The sequence below is a fragment of the Peromyscus eremicus genome, chromosome 3 (assembly GCF_949786415.1).
Source record: "Peromyscus eremicus chromosome 3, PerEre_H2_v1, whole genome shotgun sequence".
NCBI classification, from domain to species: domain Eukaryota; kingdom Metazoa; phylum Chordata; class Mammalia; order Rodentia; family Cricetidae; genus Peromyscus; species Peromyscus eremicus.
In genome coordinates, this window is record NC_081418.1 from 137601166 (window position 1) to 137621027 (window position 19862).

Genomic DNA, 19862 nt, shown 5'->3' on the forward strand with positions numbered 1-19862 from the left:
CCACTGTGGATGGCTTGAGGCAAAGGAGATTGGGATGGGCAGCTTCTCAACTGCCCATGTAGTCACTCTACACTTGGTCTTCTAGCTGTTCTTTCCCAGTTGCTGAGTGGTGTCTTTCCAACTGTGGTGGTAGTGGTGTGCTGAGGATGGAGTGTAAGTCTGAAATGCTTTCCCAGAAGTGGTAAGGGGTTTGTCAAGGACGGTATAGACTTAGCTAAGAAATACCATTCTACCAAACTTGATTTTCTTGCAATTGCTGATTATCAAGAATGATTCCAAGAATAGATGAATAAGTTAAATTTGAAAAGAGTGCAAACAATTTCATTTTACTTCCAGTTAATCCTGACTTTAAACAATAGCATTGAGCAAGCAGGCTTCTCATAAGGAATGCTGACATTGGTGTTCTATTCCAGCAGAAGGTGTCTGGCAGATGCTGCTAGTGTTCTGTGCTAGTGCTGGATACAAGCACAGTTTTGGAGGCAGAACAGACACAGTGCGATATATACAGACTTCAGGCTTTGTAAAGGGGATGCCGTTGTTGAAGTGGGTGGTAGGTAATTCAGCAGGCCACTTCTGACTAAGAATACTCACTAGTAAACTATACTCTGGAAGATTCCTAAATGCTTTTGTAGATGCTCAGAATATAGTTCACTTGGTAGAGTGCCTTCTTAGTATGCATGAAACCCCAGCACAGCATAAACCAGGCATGGTGGTGCATGCCTGGAATTCCAGCACTCAGGGTGTGGAGATAGGCGGATCACAAATTCAAGGCCAGTCTCAGCTACTTAATGTGTTCAGGCTGTTCTTGCCTACATGAGACCCTGAACCCCCCCCCCCAAAAAAAAAAAAAGACCATGCTAAAGTATGGCAGGGGTATGTGGTAACAAACAAATGAATGGTGCTGGTCTAAGGTGCAGCTGCTAGTGTTTTCCATAGACTGCTTCCAGGACCTTTAACTCCAGCCATCTTGCCACTGTCCAGCTTCTGTCTGTGAAGAAGACTCCACAGGTTTTGTGCCATGTCCTGAGATGATCTTGCTTTTCCCTGAGTGGTGGCAATGCCATGGTGTGCCGAGTCTAGGAGAATGCAGGAGTGGCAGAGCCCACATTTGACAAATGCAGTGGCATTTGTTAAGATTTACTGCCTGCCTGGAGGATAAACGGGACCTGGTACACACTGCCAAGGCCACAGTGTAGGCAGAAGATGCTAACTAGATAGTAGCCTCTGTCACTGCCATCTTTGTGTAAATATGTGTTGTCTCTGGCCGGGTTTTCTTTCCTTTTTCTTTGGTTTAGGTGTACAGTTTAAAGAGGAGTAAAGAAACACACATTTGTAAAATTGTATGAGTTGTGCAAATGTTATATGGAAATCTATCCCTTTCTAATTTCCAAATTCTTAGAGAAACCGGAGTGCATTTCTCCATGTAACAAATCCAATGGGAGATTTAGTATGATGTCTTTCTACGCTTTTAAGTCTCCTGCCTTTAGAATTCTTGTGTTTTAGTGTCAGTTTACCTGAGGTGTGATGCACAGCAGTACATACCCTGCACATAGAGCAGTGTGTGAGAGGAGCATTGTGGTAGGGGCCCAGATCAAGCACTGAAGCAGGGCCCTGCATCTTTACAACATAATGAATAGGTGGATGATGAAAGACCATAACTACCCAGCTGTCAGCTCCTCCCAAAGCCACATGGCCACCATGTATTGTGGCTACTAAGCTGCATGACACTTGGAGCACTGTGTGTTTCTGTGGCTCATCTCATATGTCTGTCTTTGTGTTCAGAAATGAAGCAGATGAATCTCGTCACTGGAAAACAGCGCCTGATAAAAAGGGCTCCTTTCTCCATCAGTGCCTTCAGGTATTGTAAATGGGGTAGCACAAAGAGCGGGCCTTTCTCTCCTTGCTCTTTCTTACTCTTTGGCAGAAAACCGGGTAGACTAACATTCAACTTATGGACTAACAGTGATTTTTCCAATATTAAACCTCTCACTCGCTGATAAAATAATCATTGTCTTTTGCCATTGTTTCCTTTCATTCTCTTCTGTCATATGTATATATATATATATATATATATATATATATTTTTTTTTTTTTTTTCAATTCTTAGACCAGTGTGCATGATAATTACAAGATGCCATGTGTTTTTTGTTTAAACCCTTAACATGGCTTATTGAGCTTAAGTTGAATTTGAACTGGACGTACTGTCACAGAGCTTTCCAGATATTTGACCATAAATCCCAGAGACCTGCCCACTTTGTCTGCCCCTGCACTGATGTAGATCCCTGTTGGGCAACTCTTAGATATAACGCCAGTCCACGTGACTAGACCTGGGGAGGATGCTCTATCACGGGCGGCAGTGCATCTTCCCTGGATCCAGCTTGCATGTTTTCATTTTGGTTCCCTTGCCATATACAGACTAAAAAAACTGTGAAGTGCCAGAGGCAAATAAATATTGTTGTACATAGGAATGGAAGACAAGTGGAAAACTTCAAGAGTGTATCTCCTATTTTCTAGAATGATTCCTCAAGCGAATGTCGAATTCTTTCTGTTTGGAGAACTTAAGATGCATCTGGGAAAGAAAACAATAGTGTGTGAATTGTAAGGAATGCCCTCCTGCTCCTTCCAAGGAGCTCTTGAGAAAGTCGAGCAAAGAATGGAATTGAAAGGACTAGTAAGGAAGGAAATACTTCCAGTGTTCTTTCTCAAGATGTTTGGCTTATATTTTAACATCACAATTTAAAAGATAATGAAGGCTTTCCTGCATCTGGGCCACAGAGAGTCTGTTCTTACCTGCTACATCATGTATGCATTCCTCAGTGCCAGGAATAGAATACAGGAAGTGAGACACAGTAACAGGAAGTGTTTCACAGTTGTGTTTTGGTATAGCCGGTATCCCTTTGAGGGGGGTGAGAAGTCCATGCTAGGGTCAAACATTTTCTTCTGTCCCAGGGTGTACCAACTGTAAAACAAAGACAGAAGGGGAGGGGGAGTAAACAGCAGAGGACAGCAATTGAGGCGGTAATGAAGGGGAGGAGTTAAGTGTGAAAGCTAAGGGGATGAAGGTCAGGAGGTGCTGATGCAGACCACACTGGGCACTCATCACAAGCCTGGCAGATGTGTGTTCTGTTAAGCCCGTGGGTTCATACAAGTTAGTTAAACCTTGCCCCCATAGCTGAAAGATGCATTGGACAAAGTGGGAAAAAATGGAGAGCTTGCAAAAAACAACTCAGTGTCTGAAGTTAATTTAAATAATATTTCCTATAGTATTTGAAGTTCTTCTAGGACTCTCTTAGGACAATTTGAATGTTCCTACAATGTTCCTACACTCATGATGAAGTATGACTTATGCCAGAGTCCTTTGTTAACTGACTGAAATTCAAAACTGGAAGAAATGCCTTTCTGGAGAGGTTGCTGGAAGATAGGCACCCTCCACATTTCTGGTGAGAAGGTTAGTAAGTACAGTGTTCCAAGACTCCATTTAGACAGTATCTATCACAGCCATCAGTAAATGCATCCTTTGACTCTGAAATGCCACTTCAGAGATGTCATTCTATAATAAATTACTGGACATATAAAATAACAAATGGACAGATTTGTTCTTTGCAGCATTCTGAATGGAGTAGCAGAAGTTGAAACAAGCTAAGTATCACCAGAAGCAAGCGGCTAAATAAATTCCAGTTCTGTCTCTGAGCTCTTCTGTTATTTGGGCCCCAAATCCTAGGGAACCGCCCACTTTGTTCCTGCACCAATGCAGAGCCCCTCTGGGCAGTCCCTAGATGACACATCAAGCCCCCAGTGACTAAAGAGGCCTAGGGAAGATGCTCCACAGTGGAAGTACCCCAGCTCCCGTTCCCTGCGCCGGGGCTGCACATTACCTCTTGCTCCCCCTGGCCATGCACAGATAAACGGAATTGCATGTGTGTGCCGCAGCGAAGGCATTTATTTATTGAGTGTTAACTGAGTGTCTGCCATGTGCTAGGACTCCTCTTGGCCCTGGGAATGAGGAGATTGCATTCATATTGATAAAGATCATGATAAGAATTGATTAAATGAACAGAACAACCTAAGGGCAAAAATGTGTGCTTTGTGCTACCATTTGTGTTGAGTAAAACTTGGCTTTCTGAAGCTAAGGAAGCTCTAAAGGACGTCTGGGTCTAGAAACAGTGATGTGTGGGGGAGGAATGAAGAGTAAGAACTGACCAGAACACTGCCTGGAGCAGGAACGAAGATCTCCACTCTGTACTTGTGGGCACTTGTAAGACCTTCCCGAGTGGTTTCCAGCACCCACACAGGCAGTTCACAGCTGGCTGTGACTAGCTCCAGGGCATTGGATGCCCTCTTCTGGCTTCTGAAGCCACCTACACATGTGTAAGCACACTTGTACACAGATACACACACATACACATGTGTAAACACACTTGTACACAGATACACACACATACAAATAAAAATCTTGAAAAAATTATGTATCGTATTGGGTTTCCCCCCTAATTTGACAGAAGTGAGCTAAGGATAGGTTTGAAGTTGGTTAGTCTCACCCACTCACTTTGAGTTTCCGAGGAAGGTTAGTGTACCTGTTTTACATTTGCCAGTGAACCTCCATTGCCACCATCTCTGTGTTGGTGTCCTGTGGCCTGACCACGTTACATGGCTTTTAAAGATTTGCTGCCAAGTGATTGACTGCACTCGGCAAGTCAGGGTGCCCTGTCTGAGGAAATAGGAGGTGGAGAAGGGAGGGCTGAGTCAGGTCATAGAGGACAGCAATGGCTGCTAGAGTTTCCAGTTTCATTCAATACAAATATCGTAGACGCTTGGAATATTTTTTTAAGTCAGCCTAATTTTTCATAGAAATTCCTTTTCTTTGGCTAAAATATTATTCACATTTTATAGAAATCTCAACAAAAAGAAATTGAATTAGCAGTTTTTGAAGCATTGAAGCCATGTAGATTTGTGTATTCCTATCAAAATTTATAACTCAGCATTTAAAAATTAGGAAAGTAGACATTCAGTAAATATTTCTAAGTGAAGCCAAAGGTTAAACTTAATTGAGTTTGTCATGAATACATTGCAAACAGAAAACTCAGCTGTGAAGAAAAGACTAAATCCCCAACACTAATTATCTGCTTCTGGATCTCTGCTCTGTCTTTTGCTGTTTGAAGTTACATCTGTGAAAATGAGGCCATCCCCATGCCAACACACTGGGAGAATGTGAATACTGAGGTTCCCTACCAGGTAAGGGCAGGTGGGCTGTAGAACAGGCCATCCTGGGGCAGTAGGTGGAAAACCACTGCTAAACTCTGCAAACTTCTTCTCCCAGCTGGTTTCCCTGCAGAACCAAACCCATGAATATAACCAAGTTGCCAGTCTCTTTGGGAAAACAATGGATCGGAACCGAATTAAAAGGATTCAAAGGATTCAAAACTTAGACTTATGGGAGTTCTTTTGCAGGTAAGTGGGTTTCCTGTCTCTCTTTTCTCCTTGTGTCACTCTTCCAAACTGTAGGGATAGCCACACAAGGTTAGCTGTGTTCTCTTGCCATGCCTTAATTTTTTTTTTTTTTACATTTATTTTATTTTATGGGTATGACTGTTTTGCCTATGTGTATGTCTGTGCACCTTGTGCATATGTGGTGTCTGCAGAGGTCAGAGAGGACATTCTGTCCCCTGGTACTGGAATTAGAGGCAGTTGTGAGCCTATGGGAGTCCTGCAAGAGACTAAGCGCTCCTAACACCCGAGCCATCTCTGTGGCCCTTGCCGGCCTCTTGGCCCTCTCTCCATCCTTAGCACACAGGGTCTCCTGGAATACATTCAGCCAGCACAGTGGGAGAAGCTCCGTCTTCACTAGGTCTGAAACTGCATCCTAGAGGTCGAAATGGAGCTCTTTAGCTTTGCTGAGGCTACTTGCCTCAGCACTTCAGGTTGAGTTAGAAATCTCTGGAAATACTGACTTAAAAAACAAACAAACAAACAAACAGTTAATACTATCCTTCCTGCAGCTTTTTGCTTGTTTTGTTTGAAAGAACACTTTACAATTTACCTTCAAATTTCTTGCTTCACTCAGTTTACGCTGTGGATTTAAAAAATTATTACTAAATCTACATTAGTAATGACTGTTAGATTTCTCAGTGTGCCTTTAACCTAAATATAAAGCTTATTACCTAAAACTTAATTTGTTATCCAAATTAACCTGTTATGTTGTACTTTTGTAATAAATAATATTTAAATAAGTGGTTCTCTGAAATATTTTAAATAAACATTTGTAGATGAGATTTGATTTCTGACATTTTTATTATAAGCTTTTAAGGATTTATTCAGAAGAATTTCAAATCAACACAGAAGTAGAATTCTACCATAATAAGCCCTGTGTACTTGTGATCCTGTCCAACATCTGTCAGGGTTTGCTACCCAGGCAGATGAGGAGGCACACCCCCACTAGCTCAGCACACAGAAAGCTAAAGCAGGACTGTGAGTTCAAGGGCTACAGAGCAAGTTGGAGGCCGCTTGCACTACTATATGGTGAGACTTTCAAAAAACCAATCAAACAAATAAACATTTGCCAAAAACAGACCAAGATTAACCACACATAATCAGTTGCTTTGTTATTGGAACGTATTTCTGTCCACCATTTCATTTGCATGTACTTGAGAATTAGGCTGAATTTTCCTTTGGTAATTGTTACAGTTTTGTTTCCTGTTGCTATGGTAAAATATCCTGACCAAAACAACTTAAGGGAGAAAGAGTTTATTTGGCTCACAATTCCAGGTTACAGTCCATCATTTCAGGGAAGTCAAGGTGGTGATGAAGGTTAAGAATATTGAAGCAGGCTGGAGAGATGGCTCAGAGGTTAAGAGCACTGGCTGCTCTTCCAGAGGTCCTGAGTTCAGTTCCCAGCAACCACATGGTGGCTCCTAACCATCTGTAGTGAGATCTGGTGCCCTCTTCTGGCGGTCAGGGGTACATGCAGATTGGACACTGTATATATACATAATAAATAAACATCCACAGTCAAGTCTTGAATGAATGAATGCGTACTAGTGCTCAGCTTGCTTTCTCCACTCTTACCCAGATTCTCCTGTCATCCACAGTGACCCATTCCAATTAACTCAGTCAAGAAAACCCCTCAAAGGCATGCCCACAGATCAGCCTAATCTAAACTGCTCCTAAATGAGACTGCATCCCCAGGTACTCTACATTATGTAAAGTCCTCAATCAAAGCTCACCATCACAGTAATGGTATATGGAATTCTTCCGTGGCTCCAAGTCTCTGGGCCCCAGTTGTAAGAAATTATAGTAACAGTGGGGCTTTCAGCCTGTGCTTTTTATAGTCTTGAGTGTTTGACCAAAAACCTTATATTTCTGACAGTCACTGAATTTACCTGAATTTAGAAGGTTTTATTCAGTTTGTTTAGGGGAAATAGAAGCCTCTGCTCCCTATGATTTTATTCTTTCAGTGATTCAGTTAGTTTTTCTAAAGTGAGTTGGTGAAACTTATTCTTTAAATAATTAGATATTTCATTTTATGTGTGTGAGTTTTTGCCTGCATGTGTGTATGTGCACCTCATGCACACCTAGTGTGCATGGGTGTCAGAAGAGGGGTCAGGTCCCCTGGGACTACAGGTGGTTGTGAGCTGCCATGTGGGTTCTGGGACCTGAACCAGATCCTCTGTGAGAGCAGCAAGTGCTCTTAACTGCAGAGCCATCTCTTTAGCCCCGGTGCTATTATTCTTAATTTCAGTCTCTGAGCTGGAGTTCATACTCACTTTCATACTTCAGAGCTCTCAGTAAAAGCATAAAAATGTAGTGCTGAGTCCTATAGCATTTTATACTAAGAATTTACTAGAAATTTTCCTTGGTTTATACCCTTTGTGATCTTCTGTAATGTCAACCCACAGACACCTGCCATGACAGGCTTGTGGTCTAGGCAGCCTGTCACTCTGAAATCTCCCTGCAGAACTCAAATAGCCTCACTGGCCTCATTGACATGTAAGCTGTAACTCATCTTCTGGATAGCCAGGCCCTGAGTGAGTCCACCTCGCTACATATTATACATTCCTTTCTTACTTCTCTCCTTCCTCTTCCCAGCAAGTAGTCTTAGCCCCCACTTTGTGATAGGCAGTATTCTAGGTACTTGGGATTTGATGATGTATAGGTCTGTAGGTCAAAGAACCAGGCCACGGCTAACCCGAGATGTATGGGGCTAACCCGAGATGTATGGGTGAGCACAAAGATGGATGGGAACACAAAGTGAGGGCATTGATTCACCCTTGCCCTAAAGGAGGGCGTGTATAGTGAACAGGGGTACTAAGGAGAGCTTCCTAAAGCTAGTGTTATTTACACCAGGCATGGGCCAGGGAGAAGGAGGGCATCTTAGACATGGGGTCATCATGGGCCAAAATGTATCTAAAAATTGGAACACAGAAAATTCAGAGACTTCCACATAGAAGAACACTGGGGTGAGTAGCATTAGAAACCTAGCCAAGAAGTGAGTACGTAGGAGCTGATAGTGCCACTGGCTGACTGTGCAATTCCCTCCATAGCTCCGAGTCAAATTGTCCAGACCATAAGTTAAAATTAGCAGGTGCCTTCCATGCAGCACTTTATAAGCCAAACTGGTCCTGCTTTATTGTTGTTTGTTTTTTCTGAAACAGTGGAAAGTCTGTACAACTTCAGGTGGGAGAGAGAGAGTTTAGAATGATAATTCACCAGGCAATACTGTAGGAAAAGCTGTAGGGTAGTGGCTCTCAGCTGGTAGGGATTTTTCCTACAGGAACATTTGGTAATGAGATACTTTTGATTGTCCTGTGGCAGAGTATAGGGGCCTTTGGCAGCTGGTGGATAGAGGTCAGGAATGCTAACTTCCTGACAGTGTGCAGGTCAGCCTCCACAACAACAACCTCCCCACCCCCAAACAGCATTCTGCTAAGGTTGAGAAGTCCTGATGTAAAGCAATCACAGCCTGAAGCAGGGAGAGCAGTTTAGGAAGTGGTTTCTGTAGTTAAACTGAGACACTTTGGACAGACAGCCTTTCAACCAAAGTGGTGTCTGCTGTGTTGGAGCAGAGGCAGCGTTTTAGAGGTATTGACGATGTAAGACCGTAGGGCTTGGTGTGTGATTCTCAGTGTACCCTGGGTGAGTGAGGAAGACAGGTGGTACCACTTCCAGATCCTGGTTTGTCTTACTTACTGAAGGGATCCGAGTAGACAGAAGACTTGGTCTTTGTAGAGACCATGGGAGGGAGTAGCAGCCGATACTCTATGGTTGCATCAGGAGTTTGATCTAGACTAGTGATGAAGGCTAGAAGATACGGGATGCTGGCAACCAGGAATGATAAGATGACCAGAGTATGTGTGTAACATTAAGAAAAGAGGACCAGACTCTGGAGAGTGTGAGCAGAGGAAAGGAAACCAGTAGAACGTGGAGTTGCAGAAGCTAATGGAGTCAGAGGGATAATCTGCAGGGTCGCATCCTGAGGAAGTGCCAGGGATGATGAATATTAGGCATGTTATTGGGGTTTGCAACAAACCATAATGAAAGGGAAAGTAATATTTGATGTTGTATCATGTGGATAAGTAATGTTTGACAACTCCTTCAGGAAGTTTGGCATTGGAAGGTGGAGAGGAAATAAGGAAGTGGGTAAAGAGAAGAGTATTTTTGTTTTGTTGGGGTTTATTATTATTTATTTAATGGTTAACATTATAATTGGAAGAAACTTACAGAAAAGGAGAGGTGAGATAACAGGACAAGAGGGGAGGGCATTTGATTGATTAAACTCTGAAAGAAGCATGATGGGATGAGATTCAATGACCATGTGCTAGCAGAGAAGAGGTAGACACGTGTCCAGTTAGACTTACGTGGAGGTGAGAGCCTGGCTATCCTACAGACTCTAATCCTTTCAGTTTCCATGGTGAAATAGTGGTCACCTACATAGAGTGAAGCCCTGTGGAGATGTAGATCAAAGTCATAGAAAAAGGAGAGACTTGAGTGCCCACTGTGGGAAGTGAGGCAGAAGAGCTGGGAACCACAGGATTTCCCACACTGAGGGTTAAGCTGAAGGTGAAGGTAGAGCATGTGGGTGTCTGGAGGAGTCCAAGAGGAGTTGCATGTGATTTACTTGAGAGGTACAGTAGAAGAGCAGCAAGGCAAATATGGCTGGAATAGCCAGAGTATTAGAGCAGTGAGAGCCCCTGTCTTGATAAGTATGTGGGCTTTGATCAAGCAGAGATGCCTGACGTGGCTGTGTATCAGAGCCCTCTCTGGGGCTCTTTAACAGGTAGAGGGATCCATCACCCAATCCAGATCCACTGACTCAGAACCCCTGATTCTACAATGTTTCTGATGTTCATCTGGAATGGAGGGCCACTGGTCTAAACCCAGATGAATGTCCTCAGTCCAGAGCATAGAGACACTGCTGCTCTGCGACAGTATATGGGCTAGAGCCTGGGCTTTTTGGAACCTCGATCCTTAGAGGATGCGAATATTGAGACAACAATATTGAGAGCTGTGTGCCACAGTACTTTGTGTAGGTCTGATCCAGTGGGTAGGGTTAGGAAGCATTTACTGTAGTTTTAGGTGTTTCCTTGCAAGTTTAACTCAGGAGTCAAGTTTCTGGAAGACCAAAGGCATGGTTTGTGAGCCCACATTTCCTGGCTTTGTTAGTAGGGGTGCAAACCTTTAACCACCCTGTCTACTTTGCCTCTGGCTGGTGTATGTGCTCCCTCCATTCCAGTAGCCATGCAGTGTTTCATGGCCTGCAGATGCCCAGTGCCAGACTGTAGATGGAGTTTTTCTGTGTCCCAGCAGTTGCTCCCAAATAACCATGAGAGACTTAATAGAAATTATAACTGCTTGGCCAATAGCTCAAGCTTATTACTAACTAGGTCTTACAACTTAAATTAACCCCTTTCTATTAATCTGTATATTGCCATGTTCTGGCTTTACCTGTCCTCTGGCATGTCTTGCTCCCTCTGTGTCTCTTGGCAACTCTTCTGACTCCACCCTTCTTCCCAGCATTCTGTTTGGCTCTCCACCTAACTTTATCCTGTCTAGCTGTTGGCTAGTCAGCTTCTTTATTAAGCCAATTATGTTGATATATATTCACACAGTGTAAAGGAATATTTCACACAAGATTCTTTATTTTGTGGTTTATAATACCTATGAAATGCACATTTCAAACCATGATTCACTTTAACCTGTGTCTGGGATGTAATGACAAGTGAGCATCTTTTAAAAACATCTATGTGTGTGTGTCTGCATGAATTTATGCATGCCACAGTTGTAAGAAGCCCTCAGAAGCCAGAGGGCACCAGAGCACTTGAACCTGGAGTTATAAGTGATTATGAATCATTTGGTGAGGTGCTAGGACCAGAACCTGAGTCCTCTGCAAGAGCAGTAAGCGCTTTTAGCCTCTGAGCCCATCTCTAGCCCCAAATATCTTCATTTTTTAGAATGGAATCTAGTCATTACAGCTCATAAAACTTGACCTTACAGGTAAATGTATTAATCAGGTGTTTGCTTTCACAAAACAACCATCACAATATGGATTAATGAATACCAAACTTAACAAGGAAAGCCTTTTGGATAATTTAACTCAGCCTCTCTAAAGTGGTTGAGAAAGTTTCTTATGACGGAAACAATGTTCCAGGTGATGGTACAAAGAGGATGAGTAACGGGTGGTGAGAAGTCTTTTGGGAAGGCTTGAATGTCAAGCTTGCTTGCTTCTTCAGCCCAGCAACGCTATCAGGCACTTAAGTGAAAGTGTAGGTTGCTTGTCACACTCAGGAAAGACTCAAAACCAGAAAGGGCAGCTTGAATTCTGAGGGAACTTCGAGTCCAAAAGACTTTGGGAAGTTGGAAATGGACCAAAACAGATAGTTTACTTTTTTAAAGAATTCTTTTCCATTAGCTGTTAAGGGAAGTATATGTGCATTGTTAAAAAAAAAAAAATGAGACAGTTCGTACACACAGTCCTAGAAAAAGAAAGTAGGTAGAATTTCTTAGTGGAAAATGTGCTGTTACTGTGTGAGTGAAAGAGTTGCTTGATGCATGCCCTTCCTATATGAGCAGTGGTCTGGAAAGACAGTTGCTCTGAATCAAAGCCCATGCACTGAAATTTGATAAACATTACTAAATGACCTCTGAGGAATATGCATTTTCATTTCTGTCATCATTTGAGTACATGTGTTTTAGTCACCTGTTACGATAAAATTTGTCAATTTATAATATGGGTATTTTACTTTGTTAATTAATTTTTACTTTTTAAACTGAAATAAGTGTAAAGTATCAGGTTTATCTGTCAGTTGTTCCAATATGATTAGCTGGGAGAGGTCTGATTTGAAAAACTCTGAGAATTTTATTTGACTGCACATAGTATGGAAGACATTCAATAACACTGTTAGCCCAGTGCAGTGTCTCTGGTCACCAGTGTCTAATGAGAGCTGGGCTGGGGTTCTGTTCCCTCCCAAGGTTTGTAAGTTAAGAGGTATCCAGCAAATTCTGGTTAAGTAAAGGTGTTTTGCTGTGGAGAAAGGGCTGGAAGTGTGAGGAATAGCTGGGGGGATAATGTGTATTTCCCAGAGAACAAAGCTGAGGGAATTGCTCATAGTTTTTTGGGGAGTGGTTATCTATGGAGTTATTTTATAAAAGAGAAGAACTGTTGTATGTTTAAAGGAATATCATAGGCCAGTCAGTAGACGTGGAAGTGGATTCTAGTTCATCGTTGGGATGAATGCACTTCATAGCAGTTAGTGTTGGTCACAGAACGACCCAGCCACAAGTCCTCCCTGTTAGAATGGATTTAAGCAACTCTTGGTTTTTCCAGAAAGCTGCTTTGCTGTCCATTCATGGTTCATCTTACAGAAGACTTCTGTGCCTCAGCCTTCCTGTTGAACCTTGCTCTTTAAAATCCTAAGTGCCACTTACCGGTCCTGAGTGTGCTTTTGTATTTCCATGTATTATGTTTTTAAGGAAGTCTCAGGCATAGCTCAGGTGAGCTAGCAGAGATGTAAGGGGGTAACCTATTTTAAATATCTTTTTGATGAAGCATTTCAAAACCCCAAATGCAGCAAATAGCTTCCAAACCCCATATCCCCATCATCATATTTGACATTCCAGTACTTGGCTCATTGTCTTTATCTCACATCTCTCTGATAGAGGCAAAGCATTTATTCCATCCCATGCTATTCTTGTTTCTTCTCAAAAGGAGGTATTTTCTGGCCTATAGTTTTGTGTTGTTATTTCATGGGTATGTATGTCTATATAACACACAGTATCATTTTGAGAAATACATTGATTTTTACAACATTCTATTTAGGCTTATTATTTTTTATATTTACAGTGCACCTGGACCTAATTTATTACATTGAACTTGTGTCTTTGTGAGACAGGGTCTCACCCTGTACCCATGGCTGGACTGGAACTCACTCTGTAGGCCAGGCTGGCCTTGAACTCACAGAGATTTTCGTGCTTCTGCTGGGATTAACCATACCTGGCTCCTGCTTTTTATTTTCATATACAAATAGATAAGGACCCATTTTTCTACAAAAGCTTTTTAGGCCTTTTGGTTTTGTCTTTCTGTTATTAATATGATCTGTTCTCCAGCTCTGATGCACTGAAGATTTGTTCACTAGGGAGAATGTTAAACTGGAGCTTGATGCTCCTTAAACTTCAAAATTCAGTCAGCTTACACAGACCTTGGGTATAAAAGAATAAAATGTGGTCCCAGCTCAGACAGAATTCTTTGTCTAAATATCTAAGAACTTTGTACTATTTGTTTCTAGTCTCATTTGTAACTATTTCTAATGCTTAGCTCTTTTAGATGATCAGCTGATCTCCCTCCCCTTTTTCCTCTTTGTTCCACAGTGCTGGGATGGAACCCAGGCTTTCCCACATGCCAGACAAGCACTGTACCCCTCAGCTATATGCCCGGTCTTTTTGGATGTAATTTTTTTTTTTTTGGTTTTTCGAGACAGGGTTTCTCTGTGTAGCTTTGCGCCTTTCCTGGAACTCACTTGGTAGCCCAGGCTGGCCTCGAACTCACAGAGATCCGCCTGGCTCTGCCTCCCGAGTGCTGGGATTAAAGGCGTGCACCACCACCGCCCGGCTGGATGTAATTTTTAACCTTCACTCTCAATGTTAGCTATACTTTTTGGTTTGTTCATTTTTTGTTTTTTTTTTTGAATAGTTTCATGCAACCTAAGCTAACTTCAAAATGTTTTTTTAGTCTAGGACAGCCTTTAACTTCTGATCCTTCTGTCTCTGTCTCTTGTACCTTGGGATTACAAGCACTAAGTACCACACCTCACTGATAGCTGTCATATTTGATGACATGATTTTTATGTAACCCAGAGCATTTGAAACAATTTCTTTGCTAGAATTGCTCTGTCTACTCATTTATCTTGCATGATTTATTTATATTGTTATCTCACCCTTTCTATTGAACTTTGCCCTTTAACGTTTTAAATTAAGAAATACCACTCACTGGTATATTTTTCTGTGTTTTTGTACCTGAATGTTTTATGATTTTAGGAAAAAGGCTCAGCTCAAGAAAAAGAGAGGTGTCCCTCAGATCAATGAGCAAATGCTGTTTCATGGCACCAGCAGTGAATTTGTGGAAGCAATTTGCATTCACAACTTTGATTGGAGAATCAATGGTGTACACGGTGCTGTCTTTGGAAAAGGTAATAATCCGAATCTCAGGTCCAGGTTCAGTCATAGGGGAACGTTCCCTCTCTCTAGGGAAAATCGGTCGCTTTATGATTCAGAGTTGGCAGCGATGAAGCTAAAAGTTAGCAGACTCTAGTTTCAGACAGGCTGGAAGTGAGACTTGCACATCTGCCATAGTCAGTAGCTGCCTGGGTTCTGGTATCCTGATGAGGAGCCTTGTTAGAGAAGCCTTGTGGTACCTGTAGTGTCTGAGTCAGCCCTTTCCATGGATGAGCCTACACACACCAAACTGCTCCATAGCAAATGCACAGAGTGATAGAAACACATTAAGTACACTCTGGTATAGCAACTAGTGGTTTTGGTGCTTTGTTTGGTTGGTTTTGCTTGTTAGAAAATGATAGGTAAGAATATCAACATACACTAAAGGGAAAAATGGGTAAAATTCCACCTTATTTCTAGTGCCATGCCAGTCTCCGTTCTCTACCCTGTGGCATGACTCTAGCAGACAGGGAGAGAGCTGAGGAGGGTAAGGGTGGGCATTTGTTCTCCCAGTCCTTCCTTCGTGCCTCACTTCCAGCAAGAGAGCTGACTCCCCACGTGTAGGATTAGGAGGTGCTAATTTTGAAGTAGTGAATTAATTTAAGGATAAGTACTGATACGGCTGCTCACTGTAGCTGTCAGAGGTCAGAAAAGTCAAGACACCAGTTCCATCGATATTGATTGATTATGAGACTTTGCAATTCGTGTCCAATTTTTTAGAATTAGGCACTTGATTGATTGTGTCAATCATTTCTAGAGCGTTGAGTGCTTTATTGAGCGTTCATGACAGTAACTGACAGTGTTCAGGAATGCTCAGGCAGGAATAAATGTGCTCAATAGCTTCCTCTTACTGTAACAAAACACCCAAGACAGCTTCAAAAAAGGAAAGATTCACTTGGACTCACAGTTTCGGAAATTTCAGTCTGGGCTCCATTGGCACTGTGGAGCCTGTTTTGAGGCAGACCATCATGGCAGAGTATGTCTGCCATAGAAAGTGAACTGTCCATCCCTCCTGGCAGCTGGACCATGGAAAGTGTTAGGAAGAAGGAGGTCTTTGGTTCATAATCCCCCTTTAAGGGCATGCCCTCTCTAAAGTCCCCACACCTCTCATTAGCACCAAGCTCCCAGAAGACTAAGCCTTTGATCCATGGGCCCCAGGGAGACTGAAGAGTCAAGGCACAGCTGTAGCTTTGTACAGTCTCAGAATTTTGTTCCTGAGTATACTTCCTGGTTCTAGAGTTACTTCTGGATTGCCCTTGTCATAGCCAGCAGCCTCTTGAGTGTGAGCTCCTTGGATAGAGCAGTATTCTACAGAGCTTGACTGGATGCTGGGTGAGGGTTATGGGGAAGAGGTTGAGGAAGGACCCAGCTGGGGGGGACGGCCTCCAGTGAAATCCAGACCTCCACACTTCTCATCCCAGAATGCTTTTGTGTTTTGTTTCCTGGATTGCCTTGCAAGCTCTCTTTTGGAAACACAAGTGTGGCACCTAGTTTGTCCAGGGCACAAGAGGGCACTAGTGAGGCATGGGACACCTACAGCTGCCTCCATGGGGTGAGGGTGGGAATTGTGTCCTGTTCTTTAGGTGTGCAGAGGAGGAGGTCCCATATCTGTCCCTGTGGTATGGCTCATGTCTGTTCTCCTGTCATTCAGAATGTTGTCCCCGCCTTTCATCTTTTCTCCAAAGTAACCTTGGCCCTTTCTGTTGAAGGAACCTATTTTGCTAGAGACGCTGCGTACTCCAGTCGTTTCTGCAAAGATGACATCAAGCATGGTAACACGTTCCAGATCCACGGGGTCAGCGTGCAGCAGCGACATCTGTTCAGAACCTATAAATCCATGTTTCTTGCTCGAGTGCTAATTGGGGATTACATAAACGGAGACTCCAAATACATGAGACCTCCTTCCAAAGACGGGAGCTATGTGAATTTGTATGACAGCTGTGTGGATGACACCTGGAACCCAAAGATCTTTGTGGTGTTTGATGCCAACCAGATCTACCCCGAGTACTTGATAGACTTTCACTGACCCCGCTTCCCAGGCTCAGTGGTCAAAGCTTTGCTCTCTCGTTGCAGGAGGATTTGGCCCCCTGTCTTCTAGCCGCTAAATATAAATATTGGATACTTTTGAAACAGATGCAGGAAAGAATGCGGCTCGATATATAAAGAAGTACTGGCTGTCAGGTTGGTTATATGTTGTTCTGTTTCTGTCAATTACAGTTTTGTTGAAGACCAATACTGTTGCCATTTAACATACATCAATGAGAGCCACTTAAAACCGAACGGGTTAGGTCTCGTTACCGAGGTCAGGTGGTCTTTAAAGGTCACATGTTTGTATCAGGTCAAGTGATTTTAGTTTGTGTTCCCCAGTAGGAGAACTAGCCCTTTATAAATTGAGTTTTGGCATTATTGTCTGTCAATGAGCATGTCCCTTTTTTGGTCTTCTAAAGGGGGCATTAAAACCCTGAAACAGGCCCTGGTGCTCCCAGAGGAAAGACACAAAGGCGTTGTCTGCCATGCTGGCAGGTGAGCTAGCAGAAGAGAGACCAAGACAGAGCCTGCTTCCCACTGCTGTAGGAAGGCAGGCTGCAGCCCCAGAACAGTTCACAGCATTCTCAACCTACCTCCCACAGCTGAGCTGACCATGGCTGCCAGTGGTCACTAGCTCACAGTTCAGCCCCCATTGCTCTGTGGTCCCTGCCCCAAGATGTTTATTCTCTTTGTTTTCCAGGCCCTGCAGTGATCGTTTCTAAGAGGCTTTATCTGTGTCCACCCCCACCCCCCACACACATATAGCTGTTCCATTGTGATTCCTAAAATCCACATGTCTTAGTAGCTGGGTATCTCCGTTTTGAATGATTGTATGTGAAGAGCATGGGATGCTGGGAAGAAGTCTGGTTTCTTTAGAGTAGCGACTGACAGATCCCAACTCCTGAGCAGCTGTAGAACAGAGTTGTGCTCATGGCTTTGTCTCTCTACTTCCCTGCTGTGCTGTCCTGAAGATGAAGTGGACATCATCTTCCTCCTGCCCATCAGTGTTCTAGCAGAGGTTAGACCACACCCTAGCATGGTGTTGTCCAGGTGTTTAAGTGTTAGACAAGGAGCTGTCTGTCTGATTGTCTATCCAGCATTGATTTTTCCATGATTCCCCATGGGAAAGATCACTCCCCAGGCCATTCACCCAGAACCTTTTCCTAACTCTTAATACTGCATCTTGTCTCTACTATCCCCATTCAGCTTTAGCTGAGATAAAGTGAGCACAATTTAGCTTCTGGTACCCCTGCCTATATTGTTCTCTTTATCATTTGAATTGGAAAGCATCTAGAAAAAATACATGTGTGGAACAGGATTAGGGATGGTGATTCTTTCAGCTTCGTATATCACCAGATTTTCCTTATAGCCCTGAACACGTGTAATTGTACGGTGGGTAGTACATAAACAGCACACAGGAAACTGTATGCACAATACTTGGGAGCACTGTGGCAGTAATGACTTCCTGGCCCAGTGTAGGTCCACCACTGGTTTAAGAAAGAACAGAAAGGACACATTTTAAAACCAACAGTGGTCACTGCAGAAGTGCCTGGAGGCAAATAGGCTAGGCTGCCTACCTGCTCACCAAACCAGTGTTCGAGGCATTAGGCATTCAGGATCTAACAGTCTCTTCTAGCTGTGTTCACGTGAAGTATTGAAGGCCCGCTTCTCTCCAGGCTGTCTTCCCCAGCTTTCCATGCACACTTCTCTCAGTACTTGAATGAAATGACTCTTGTAGTTGGGGTTGTTTCCTTTTAGACTTGTGTGTCCGTGTCAAGGTGACTGAGAAGGCAGGCGGTCTGTACAATCAGTCTCCTTCGGTGGGTTGCATGAAAGAGGCAGGGCATGTCACAGGGCCGCCCTAAGGAAGCACTGCATTGTTGGTGGACTGCCAGCCCCTTTTACAAGAAAGATGTGGTTTTGATACGTGTTTTAAACTATAATGACATAGAATTCACTCATGTTAAACTTTTACTTGTTTCGTCTGGTAAGTGTATAGTGGAGCATCGTTTCCCCTGCTCATCGAATCCAGTGGGAGGGGAGAGTAAGGGAAGCCATTGCATAGTGATGAGCTGTGCTACAAAGCTGGCTGAATAAATTCCGTTGAGTACAAACTTGTCTCATCTCTGTGTGGAGTCTACACTTGGGGTAAAAAGAAATGTGTTTATGGAAAACATTTTCCTAAATCTTTTATCTCCCACCAGGAACAGTTGAGATTAATGGATCATTTTATTTCTAGACTGGTGGTGGTGGTGGTGGTGGTGATGAAGAATTCTGATATTTAATGTCTGAGTGTATTGTTTCCACAATTGTTGATTAAAGTTTTCTATATCAGGTCTTGGCTGCTGGTGTGTGCTGTGTGTGGGCCTCTGATTTCTGGGTCTCAGTTCCAACTGGAATTTTCCTCTCAAACTTCGTAGACTCTCCAGGATTTTGCTGCCTATGTCTCCCGTGGACCTCATTCCAGGTCCTCTTAGTCTTTGTTTAGGTTGTTGTGAGCAATGGCTGATCAGATAACCTGGGGATGAAATCATGTCCTCTGCTGTTAGAAATTGGAACATATCAAGGCCTGGTGGCTGCATCGCCCTTCCCTTAAGGGTCCTGGTCCAGTGGGTCAGTTCTGGGGGTGTGCCAGATGCTTCCACTCACTAGCACTCCCAGCTGTCCACAGTCAGCCTTGCTAAATGGAACAAAGGCCACCTGTGGCCATGGCCCAGTTTGCGACCCTAAAATTGTGTCCTTTCCTGTCTAAATGTTCAACTGATGGTAAGCCTCATTGTGATAAACATTCAGTTGACTGTTGGTTGATAGTAAGTGTGCCATCTTCATAGGTACTTTTCCTGGCATAGCTAGGGTGTGGAGTCACCTCAAATGTTTGGAGGGATCATCCAAGAGCCACCTAAGAAGTAATCATCCACTGTCCCTGGCAGCAGGCTTCTCTCTAGACTTCCTTCTCTCCTTGGAGAAAGGGGATCTTGCTTGTTCAGCTTCACTTTGTTTGTTTGTTTGTTTTTACTTTCTTTGGAGATAATGCCTTACTACATGGTCTCTGTGACCTCGAGCTTGTACACAGCCCAGGAAAGTTAGCTAACTCCCGGGCATCAGATTACAGGATATGCCACCATGCCCAGTCT

General features: G+C 43.3%; 1 protein-coding gene across 4 annotated transcripts in view; it reads left to right on the plus strand.

Annotated features, from left to right (window-relative positions):
- Parp11 (poly(ADP-ribose) polymerase family member 11) overlaps window positions 1-19062 on the plus strand; it is a 43537-nt gene extending 24475 nt beyond the window's left edge. For 2 of the 4 annotated variants that reach the window (XM_059258655.1, XM_059258656.1), the window contains 5 exons: window positions 1783-1858; window positions 5160-5232; window positions 5318-5448; window positions 14524-14675; window positions 16410-19062. In XM_059258655.1, coding sequence (XP_059114638.1) covers window positions 1783-1858; window positions 5160-5232; window positions 5318-5448; window positions 14524-14675; window positions 16410-16726 — 749 coding nt within the window. In that variant the 3' untranslated portion in view covers window positions 16727-19062. Of the gene's footprint in view, window positions 1-1782; window positions 1859-3319; window positions 3449-5075; window positions 5233-5317; window positions 5449-14523; window positions 14676-16409 lie in introns of those variants that run through there. The other 2 variants (XM_059258657.1, XM_059258658.1) reach the window with 2 other exon arrangements.
- Window positions 19063-19862: the final 800 nt, after the last annotated feature.